Below are 11,595 nucleotides of genomic sequence, written 5' to 3' on the forward strand. Positions count from 1 at the left end.
AAACTTATAAACAAAAAATATTTAATACTTATGTATTCATAACATAATAAAATCATGACATATGTTCCCCTACTTGCTAAGTAAACAAAAAATACAAAACAAAGTCAGAGTTAAATTTAACTTTATCAAAACTAAATTTCCAAATAATTCTTCTTTTATATGATCCAATTCTATTAATTCCATACAATAATTATAAAAAGCCAGGACATAAGATTTATTTAAAAATAAATAACAATGATTCTTTATTTATTAAATTTGACAAATTGTGTGGATTAGATCTTTATCGTATCAACACAATAACAATTCATGTTATTCGACTATAATTGTCTTTATCTTTAATAGCAAATCAAACAAGCACATTTTTCCAATACCTATAATTGAAAAATACTACTGGTCAAAAACAAAATATAACTATGGTTATATATTTTTTGGAGCAAAAGTAGTTAAGATTTTTATGTAAAGCCATGATATCCAATCAATTTATATGAAGTTTCCGATAAATTATTAACAAGAATTAACACAATTATTTAAACTAAAAATACAAATGGAGAGGTAAAATAAAAGAGAGAAGGTGGGTGAGAGAAAATCTATATCTATCTATTATTCTAGAGGGATGTATTAAGATGACAACTCTCTTTATTGTAACACCATATCACCATTTTAGGCCATTGGATCTAAAAATCGTGTGTTTGTCATGCTGTCACGTGTAAAAATGCAGAGGGATAAAATTGAAAATTTCTAATTTTACATTAGCAGATTGTAGTGTTATTCATTGAATATTGCAGTCTTACCACAACAATATTGCAGTTTACCATGACTGCAATATCTAATACAGTAGACTGCAACTCGTATTCTGTTCACGAAATTTAATCCTAGGCGTCCATAAATGAGATCTAACGGACTATATTGGTGGTATGATGTTATCCTATCTATGGTGGCACCATATAGTGCTCCCCACATATATATATATATATATATACATATATATATAGGGGTGCACTAGGGTGCCACTATGGTTAAAATAACATCATACCACCAATATCCACCCTTAGATTCAGAAATTCAATGCTCAAGATTTAATTTCGTGAACAGAATTGAGATTGTTGTCTAGTGTATACCGAATTGCTGTCGGGGGCATCTTAGTCATTTCAAACCGATTCAAATTAGGGTTACCCCCAAAAATACCGTCATTCTCCAAATTCACCTCTCTCTCTTCCCGACTCTTCTCTCTCTCTCTCCCCGACTCTCCAAAATCTACGATTCTCCAAAATCTCGCCGATCCTCCACCTCTAGATCCCGCCGCCTCCACCTCTAGATCCCGTCGCCTCCGTCTCTACCTCTAAATCCGACCGCCTCCGCCCCTACACCGTGTAACTTCAATTTCCAGCCACGACTACACGGTGAATCGCGCGATTTAGGGCTAATTTCTGGAATTCCGAACGCCTACAACAAGTAATCGGTGAAAACAGTTCAGAAGGTATGTTAATTGGATTCCGTTTAGGGTTGAACGAAATAGGTTTCCAGAATGTTACATTGTTGTGAATGCAGATTTATGTATGTGTATTATTCATTAAATTGATGTCTTGTTTAATGTTTCGATCTGAGGTTTTAGTCTGTTTTTGGTGATTTTCGAAATTTTATAGCTATTTGCTCCATGTATGAGGGTTTTTTGAAACGTTGTGACAGACTATTGTGATTTTTTATCTATTGGATTAAGTATTGTTGTACTCGAAGTGAATTGCTGATTTGGTGATTTGCTTAGTTAGTGATTTGCTTGTATTAATGTATAAAAGGGGTTATGTTACTGCATGATTCATTTTGTGGATGATTTGGATGTTATTGGTTTAATGCAGTGTAAAGACAACTTTAAATGGCAAGAAAAAGAACAATATCACAGGTGGAAGAGGAAGAATCTAGAGGGGATACAAGTGAAGCTGAAACTAGAAGTAATCATGAAAATATGAATGAGGAAGAAGTGGAAGCTGAAACAAGCACAAGAATAAACACGAATGCAGAAATAAGAGGACCGGGAGGTGAAGGTGTTGTGAAAAATCTTGCAGTATTACTTGTTATATATTGCAGTGGATCATTTATAACAATGCAGTCTTATTTGTTATATATTGCAGTGGTCCATTTAGAATAATGCATCATGATCTTGCAGTTTTGCATATTTACACTATTGATTTGGATTATATGATAGATCTTTGTCTGACAAAAATAGTCTATATATGAGTTAGTGCAAGTAACAAAATAGATAACAGTGTTCAAAATCTAAGCATTACTGTATAGATTAAATGAACTTTTGCTAATTTTAAATTCTGTTTCAAGTGATATTAGTTATAGCAATTATTGATAATTCATACCTAAATCATGACATGATTAGATACTTATCATTCTACTAGTTAAAATGAGGGACCAACAAATAAGATAATTTATGTCATATTGTTGTGTTACTTCTTATACATTGCAGTGCAACATTTAAAATAATGCAGTCTTGTTTGTTATAGATTGCAGTGCACCATTTAGGATAATGCATCATCTTGTTGTTTTGCATGCTATATTGCTTTATTTAATGGTATATATTGTTGTATTGCTTGTTATACATTGCAGTGCATCATTTAGAATAATGCATCATCATCTTGCAGTATTTGTTGTTCTATATTGCAGTCCATCATTTATAATAATGTAGTATTGATTTTTTTTTTTTTTTTTTTGTAGTTTTGATAAGATTAAACAAGGGTGTGAATGCCCTGCTATTCAGATTAAAGCCAGAAATATTTGGAAATACCATGGAGTATCTAAATGGAAAGCAAAAAAGGGATATAATTGACCTGGGGTTTGGGGCACTTCTGAATTTCAAGTTAAATTTCATACCTCCAAAACTGGGATTCTGGGTTGCATCATACTTCAATCCCATTGCTTGTGGGTTACCTATAGGAGGGCCAGGGACAGAATGCAGGCACATCGACGAAGTTGATGTGCATCTGACGCTTGGCCTTCCTAAAGGAAAAAATCGTATTGAACGGAAACTCCGGAAGCATGATTTGTCGTGGATGGAAGCCGTTGCAAAGTCTCTTAAAAAACCAAGGAAAAATATATATGTTGATGACATTGCCATCCTGATGTTGAATGAGGTAGATAGTGGTGACCAACTCAAGAGACTGTTCTTGGTGCTCATGGAATACTGTTTTATAGAGACCCCAGCAGATGGACAAAGATCCTACATATCTTGGATGATTTGTCAATCATCCATGAATACAATTGGTGTGAATACGTCATCAATGTTCTGTTAGATGTGCATAACAGATGGCTGAACTCCTCTAGCAGATACTACACTGGTCCAATAGTTTTCCTTATTGTAAGTGTAACTTTCTTTAAAAAAAAATTAAAAAATGCATATACTAAAGTTTTTTATGCTTCTGTATGTCAGGGATGTTATGTGGACAGGATGATAGTAGGAAGAAGAACAGTTGAACGACGTTTCCCATCAATTAACATGTGGGAGTTGGAGGCGTTAAAAGCAAGAGAAGCCCTAGAGATCAATGCTGGTGGATTTGGGCTGGGTTACTATGATGACAGAATGCCACAACAACTTGTTGATGATGACAAAGCATTAATCCGAACGCAAGAGCAACAAATCTTGGATGTGGTGAATGATATGGCCGGTCCTTCAACTTCAGCAGAAACAAAGCAGCAACACAACGAGGAAATAGAAGCAAGAAAATTTACTGCTGATGTCTATCGTGCTGGAAATCTTTTGGCTGATGGAATATTCAAGTTTGCTGCTACGTTACATGCACCACCAGAGCACATACGTGAAATGAATAGTTTTAAGGTAGCATCTGCAGCGGGGTTGATAATGCTGACTAATGGTAACAGAGAGAAGAGACGGATGAAAACAAAAGATCAAGTTGAAACACTTGCTCAAAATTTGGATGACGAGGATCTGCAGAATCCTGACTGGCTGGCAGCAATCGAAAAAATGATGAGTGCTCTAGATAAAAAAATTGAATTGGAAAATTATATGCCTAATTGGAATCTGTTTGATGGTGATGACAGTCAAGTAAGTTTTTCTTATTGATAACAATATGTGGTTTATATATATTGTATTTAAAATTCACTACACTTTTGCAATTGGAGATTGTTCATAATGATGGTTTTATGGATATGCAGAATGTGCAAGCACAAGGTGGCCAGTCGAGAGGTGAGAAATCACCTGTTGCAGATCAAAGTCGTGGAAAGGAAAAGATGGGTGATGCAACTGAAGCAAGGAAGGAGCCTTCATAGGCTACGTGCCCATCGAGCCCAGCTGCAGCTGCTGCAACAAATGAGCCTTCAAAGGATAAAACTGATAGTCCATCGGCTCCTGCAGAGGTATGATATACATTCCATAACACAGAGTGAATTGTTGCAGATTAGTATATTATATATTTCACATTATAATGCATTTGTGTTTGTGGCTATTGTAGAATGTCTGTGAAGAACCTTTGAAGCCTCCACAAGGAGTGAAAACTGCAGCTTCAAAGGACACGCAAAAACTTGACTCAACTTCGAATGTGAATGATCCTTCCAAAGAAAAGGAGGAACATGTATATAATGCATCTTGCCAAATTATACTATGCATTCTTAAGTTTAATAATTGTAATATTGTTTGTTGTAATTTCCAACAGGGACAAAAAACAATCTCCACCCGTGACAAGACAAAACATAAAGTAAGTGATGCGATTAAATCTCCTTATGTTGTGCGTGCAGTTACAATGTCAAACAAACTGACGGGGGATGAGAGGGAACTGTATTTTTGGATGATGAGTACTGAAATCAATGCCACGTATGTTTCGTATGAAATTATTTTTAATACCAAGTGTTTATTCAATAATTGTACAGAATGATAACATCCTACATTTTGTAACAGGGAGCTGATCAACATCAACAACTTGAAAATTACTCATACTCAACTAATGTCAATGCTGCCATATGCAAGGATCCATGTTGCAGTCATAGATGGATGGAGTTGTTACTTAAATTTGAATGAGAATTTCAAGTCCCGTACATCACCCAACAGATTGTTTCTGTCTACTTTCCCCTCCGTATGTCTCAAACACTTAATGCATATTAGACTTCTCGTATGGTTGTCCTAATTCTTATTTTCTTTGGCTGCAAAATGGTACAGTTGTGGACCCAAAGACTGATTGGAGCAATGATCAGACAAAGGAGGTCTTTCATGAAAGAATCATTGATGAGCTCAAGTATATCCAAAACTTCAAATGGGAAAATTACAGTCTGGTAATAAACTATCAATACATTGAACTACAATATGTTTCTTAGTAGAATGCAATTAAATATACTCATTGTTATGCAACAGGTTTTTTTCCCTATATATACAAACGACCACTACTATGTGGTTTGTTTTGATTTCTTGAAAGCAACAATCTGCGTGATAGATAATGTTAGATCAGAAAAAGCTGATGTTGGGGATAGATATGGTGACCAAGTCTATAGGCTGGTAAGCAAGCAAGGCTATATATGTTATTCTGCAATATACATTATATAAATATGCAAATCTCATCAGCTTGACAATTCTTATTTTATAAATTGCAGATAGATTTCTTTGTCTACACTCTGGAGACATGTGGTTGTGCTAGCTACGGTCGCATGCTCCAAAAAGCAAATGTGAAGGTTCTAGAAATGAAATGGAGTGCTAAAGAAGACACTACAGATTGTGGCTTGTATGCAATGCGCCATATGGAGACTTATATGGGCATGAAGGTCACTGACTGGAAATGTGATCTGACAAACAAACAATCAAGGCCTCTGCAGCTTCTTCGAGCCAAATATTGTACAGCAATGCTGTATAACAACAACAATAGGGCCTTTAGGTGTGTGTCAAGACTTGCCTCACATCAGTATACGGAGGCAAAAAAGACAAGACCGATTGATGTGGAGAATATGGTAGCGGAGTACAAGAACAAACCATCTTGGCGTTCCTCACAATGAAAATAGGGCCTAAGGCTGCTGCAACAATGAAATCTTGGATGTTTGCCATGAAGTCTTGGATGTTTGAATGAACTTGTGCTGAAACATTTCGTTTTATAGTTTTATTTTGGGGTAGACAATGTAACTGACTTAATTTGGTTTGACTTTTTATCCATAATTGTTTTGATGGCAGTTACTCATAATATGCTTGCATGCTTGAGATTAATTACAGATCATATTAGTTTCTGGGTGTAACAAAGTGTTTAGGACCTATTTTGATTTGAAATATGAGATTCAGTTAGAGCAGGGAGTTCTATTGGGAAATTATTGCAGTGTAAATGTCATGACTTTGCATAAAAGAAACTTAAAAGAATCATCTAGTGAATGAAATTAATGGAATTTGAGTGAACATTTCTTTAAAGTCATGTGATGTTTTCCTAGCACTTGAAAGCTAATTATGCTTTGGTTGTAGAGAATACTGACTTTAAGGTTGTGTACCACCTAGCTATACTCTCGTTCTATTAAACTACATCAGAAAGAACAATTGTAACAATAATATGTAAACTGCAACATTGTTGTGGTAACACAGCAATATTCATTGAATAAGACTGCAATATAGTACTGTAAAATTTTGTAATTAAAAAAGATTGAAGTTAGACTATTTAATGGAATAAAAGGCAACTTGGAAACAATAGTATAAAATTAATAGTAATGAAGGAATAGAAAGAAGAAAATAGTGTGTCTGCACTCGTTTCATTAGACTGCAATATATCTACCCTAATACTGCAATATCTTCTGTATAAGACTGCAACCTGATAATGTAAAAATGAACTAACAATTTTATTTTCCCTTTTGTCGACCACAGTTCCTAGAGTCATGGTGACCAAATTCGCCACATTTTTTACACTGACGCAATGGTTTGCTGTTCAACTTTATAGCCTTTTCCTTCGCGGACACCAAACGGCTTTTGGAATCACTTTTCGAACCTTTGGTGGACACAACTGATGGTGGTTGTACTCTAACCACAGCTGGCTTTTCAGCAAAATAGAAATCTTTAACTGGCTTATCCTTGTCTCCTGAAGATGGTTCATGGATTCTTGTCATAAGACTCTTCCCAAGCTCATCAATTCCAGCTGAAAACAAATCAATGATGGCACTATCAGCATCAAATTTTTTCATGTAACTGAAAAATATGTCAGCAACTTTATTCTTTGACTGTTGGTTTGGATATGATAAAAGTTCAGGATCTGTCAAACATCGAGTTGGTCCACGAATAGCATCAACTTCAACCACCTCACATGGAAGTACTTATCAGGTATAACCTTCAAAAACCTGTTCTTGAAAACCAAAAATATATGACTACAAAGAATTCTCTCTCTCCCAAACAATTTGCAAGAACAGGAATACGAATCCTCACTGGTCGTGTAGGTAACAACCCAAGATTTACTATACTTGTCCTTTATTGTGGAGATCTCTAACACATCATCTTTCAACAAACCATCAGTGCTACAATGGTGCAATGCGTCCACTATCTCACGTTGCACTCTCTTGAACATGTGATCAGTGTACTTTGTTGCAGCATGCTTTTCTAATACCAACTGACTGGAGAACGGTGGTATAATAGTTGAATCCATATAATCTAACTTCGAGCTAGAATTTCTCTGTGCAGCCAAGGCATGATCAAAATTCATGATGAACTCAACTAGATTGGAGCGAGGTCTGGTGAATGTTTTATAAAAGCTATTCTCAGACTCGGAAACAGACGTCGTCCTAATAAGAGACCCCATGGGAAAGTCTCTAAAATAGGCAGGGACCCACATCTCTCTATCGTCAAACATTGTTACAAACCACTCGACATGAAGAAGCTCATAACGCTCCATTATCCCCATCCATGAATCTTCAAACTCTTCCGGCTCTAGTACCTCAGACCACACACAAGCACTAATCTCTTTTTTCAACTCTTCATTTTCTAGACATCTCCTTGGAATTTTGTCGGTAAGTTTAAGCATAATGTGCCACATGCACCATCTATGCTTTGTATCCACCAAAACATCACGAATAGCTGCTCTCATACCTCTATCTTGGTCGGTAACAATCATCTTAGGAGCTTGACCCATGGATTCCAAAAAGTGCTTGAGGTCTCATTGGATAAGAGTGCAGCTCCAAATGTGACTGGCTTTCCATGGTTGTCCTTGCCCGTGAAGGGTGAAAATATCATGCAATACCTGTTTCATACATGTAAATGGTAGACTGCAATATTAGAGTCCAAAAACTGCAATATAATACACAATAGACTGCAAATATTAGAGTCCTAATCTACAATGTTATCCAAACAGAAACCTAACACATGGAATGCAGAATTTATATATAAACGAACAAGGCATTACCTATTGGTATTGTATGTGGAGTCGAAGGAGACAACATTACCATACAGTTGATAATTACGCTTAGATATTGCATCCCACCAGAAAAGCGCTTTCAACTCTTTTGAACTCCCAAGCTGATAGTGATATGTGAAATCAGGACATGCCTTCTTTTTCCTCGCCATTTCATCTAACAACATTTGTGCATCAGAACCTTCGACATAAGTTTTCAGACCTTGGACATAATTCCTAAGTTCTGCCACGGTGATTCCAACAGTGTCATAGCCTCCCAAGAACTCATTCAAGAATTTGAATGTCATGGTGGGTCCAATATTGGCTTTCGTGCAGTCCCATATGAATCGCCTGTGTACTTCACCCAACCTACGGTTAATATGCATGTAACGTCTAAACGGAAGTTCAATCATACTATGATTGTGAACTTCCACAAATTCTTGAACAACATACCCCAAAAATCCAGCCTCAAATACATACTTGAGTGATATTCGCGCCCTACATTCACACCTTTTGGATGTGCGTCTACGTTTGGTTATAAAACCCTCTTGTGCATGCATCTCATCCATTTCAATCCCCACCTTCAATCCCTCTCTGTTACAAACAAGATATTGCCACGTAACAACATCTCTAGTAGATTTGATTCCATGTTTACGCACATCAAAACCAGTTTCACGACCATAAGCTTCATAAAAGGCAATACCCTCATCTAATGAATGGAATTTCTTACCAACATAAGGACGGAGTTCGTCGGGGCATGCTGGCACACATGCAACTGGATAAAAAGATAAAACATGAGGCAAATTAGTTCAGATACAATTGACTGCAATAAACGATAAGGTGAACAGCAATGTGATACACATAAACCAGCAATTATTGCATACGAAAATCTGACAGCAATATGACAGCAATTACTAAAACTATTAAACAGAATCAGAATGAGCAAACAGAACAATTAGTACTACATAATCAGAATATAACAAAACATAACTAGGCAATTAAAATATAACAAAACACAATCAGAAACAACAAATAGAACAAACTATGCAACCATATAACAAAACAACAAGATGTAATACGTAAAACAGCAAATCATACAAAACAGAATCAGAAACAAAGCAACATTCAACAAAAACTTTCCCTACAATCAAAATCACAAAATACTCTTCAATCTGACAAAATTGGCAAACAATCCATCACTAAATATGACAATAATCCATAGTGCGACAGAAAACACATGAAAAATTGATCGAGAATTGAGGTAATGACGAAATCCACCTGCTAGAAAAACATCCAGATCAAAATCGATAATGGATTGCAGAAATAACAGAATCGATTGCACAGGTGGTGTGATTGCAATTGAGATGAATCGATTGCAGAGATCAAACTGAGATGAATCGCACAGCTCGTGTCATTGAATTGGTCAAATTGAGATGAACTCAAACTGGATTAAACATGCTGGGTGAAATTTGGCGATAGATATTGCAGAATCGTGAATCAAAATCGAAATTGGTTGAAAATTTTGAAGAAATCTAGCGACAAATCCAGAAACGAAAATCTTTGAGAATGGAAGGAAAGAAGGGTAGCGTGAATCTGTTTCTGTATCAAATTATAAAGAGATTTCCCAATTTGCCCTTCAGCCTTTTAATTTGATTAAACAAAAAAAAAAGAGCTGCCACATGGCAGCTTAGCAACGGTCGGATTTCCAGATCCTAGGGGCCCTAATGGTGGTATGGTGTTATATTAAATGGTGTTGTCATTTTAGCACAACCCTATATATATATCCTTTAAAAACAAGGTTCTTTTTTAGAGGGAAATTTCACGGAATTGCGTCGATTTTCAAATTAACGTTTGGAAGGGAATTTGTGAGCAAACTCGTAATGGTTGTTTGGTTGGGTAATATTTTTATATTTTACGCCAACTTGCAGTTCTTCATTCCATAACTCTAGCATGCAGCAAAAATGTTTTGAAACCAATGGTCAAATACAATTAGCTTTTACCTCCATTCAAAAAAAATAAAAAAAATTGTAAATGACACGGGTTTAATGCGCCATTGGTAAAGTAAGAGGGAATGAGAGAAAATGTAATGAAAGTAGTGTTAGTAGATTGTGGAATTTACATTAAGAAATGATGTGTAGAGTTAGTATTTGTTTAAAACTTTTCATATTTAGAATTTGTCTAATTTTAGTGGACAACCCAAAATAGTAAAATAAGTCAATTTTTTTTGGACTACGTAGTAACTTCTTTCACATTCTTAATCTAGTAGATAATAGGGTTTGATTTGCTCACAAAAGCTTATTTTACTATCAATCAATCGGACTAACCAAAAATTATATTTCAAATAGAGAGAGCCAAAAGCAACTAATGTTTTGGAGAAGAAAAAAAGTTCACAATTGTATTTTGAGGGTGAATAGTTTGGGAGGGAAAATAAGTGGAGCAAAAACCAGCAACAAATTACTCTATAAATACTACTGAACTACGTACTTACAATGAAACAATTCATCATTTTCATCAATACTTTCTCTCTCTACTGTTTTAATATTTTTTGTTTTCAATGATGATAATAATAATTTTATATATTTACAGATATATGTAAGCCATATCTCAACTTTAATGATTTCGATAATGAAGTCTATGTCTAGATTTGAATTAATTCAACCATAACATTTATACTATAAAGTGGAGACAAAATCACCAACCTCCATCCATGCTTTCTTCTTTTGGTGTAGAGGTTGAATCCACCAATTAATGTCCGTCCTATCCTTGACTGGATCCTTCATAATTGATGTTATCCCCTCTTTAACCTCAAGCCTTTAGTGATTCTTTTGATGGATAAAGAATCAAAACTTTAATGTATATAAAATTATATACCCAAATACCGTGAGCGTATACTAAAATATAATTGCCGTAAGGACATACATATTACATGCATGTTTTATTTTCTGTATGTTAATGCTTTAGGATATTCCCACTTATATAGAAACTAACGTGGCTCTTCGCAAAAGATGCACCTTTTCATATAGCATAGAACTATAAGGGGCGTGTCTTTTAATTAAGGTAGTTAATACGGCAATTATACTAAATATATGTATAAGTGTATTTTACACTCAGCACATTCAAATATATATGCGCGCGCGCGCATATATATATATATATATATATAGGGGTGCATTATAATGATAACCCCAATTTGTGTGATAACCCTATAACTAAATCTCCACCACACATTTTTAAAATATGTGGTCTA

The 11,595-nt window shown here is 35.3% G+C and overlaps 2 protein-coding genes across 2 annotated transcripts; both read right to left on the minus strand.

Annotated features, from left to right (window-relative positions):
• Window positions 1-6,813: 6,813 nt before the first annotated feature.
• Window positions 6,814-8,072, minus strand: LOC125220329 (protein FAR1-RELATED SEQUENCE 5-like). The gene is made up of 2 exons (XM_048122489.1): window positions 7,267-8,072; window positions 6,814-7,156 (listed from the first exon to the last, which is right to left on the minus strand). Exons 1-2 carry the CDS (start codon window positions 8,070-8,072, stop codon window positions 6,814-6,816), a joined length of 1,149 nt encoding a protein of 382 aa, XP_047978446.1.
• Window positions 8,069-11,057, minus strand: LOC125220330 (protein FAR1-RELATED SEQUENCE 5-like). Its single transcript, XM_048122490.1, has 3 exons — window positions 11,048-11,057; window positions 8,361-9,123; window positions 8,069-8,198 (listed from the first exon to the last, which is right to left on the minus strand). The coding sequence occupies exons 1-3, from the start codon at window positions 11,055-11,057 to the stop codon at window positions 8,069-8,071; spliced, it is 903 nt and encodes a 300-aa protein (XP_047978447.1).
• Between the last annotated feature and the right edge of the window lie 538 nt (window positions 11,058-11,595).

The sequence above is a fragment of the Salvia hispanica genome, chromosome 4 (assembly GCF_023119035.1).
Source record: "Salvia hispanica cultivar TCC Black 2014 chromosome 4, UniMelb_Shisp_WGS_1.0, whole genome shotgun sequence".
In the NCBI taxonomy this organism is placed as follows: Eukaryota; Viridiplantae; Streptophyta; class Magnoliopsida; order Lamiales; family Lamiaceae; genus Salvia; species Salvia hispanica.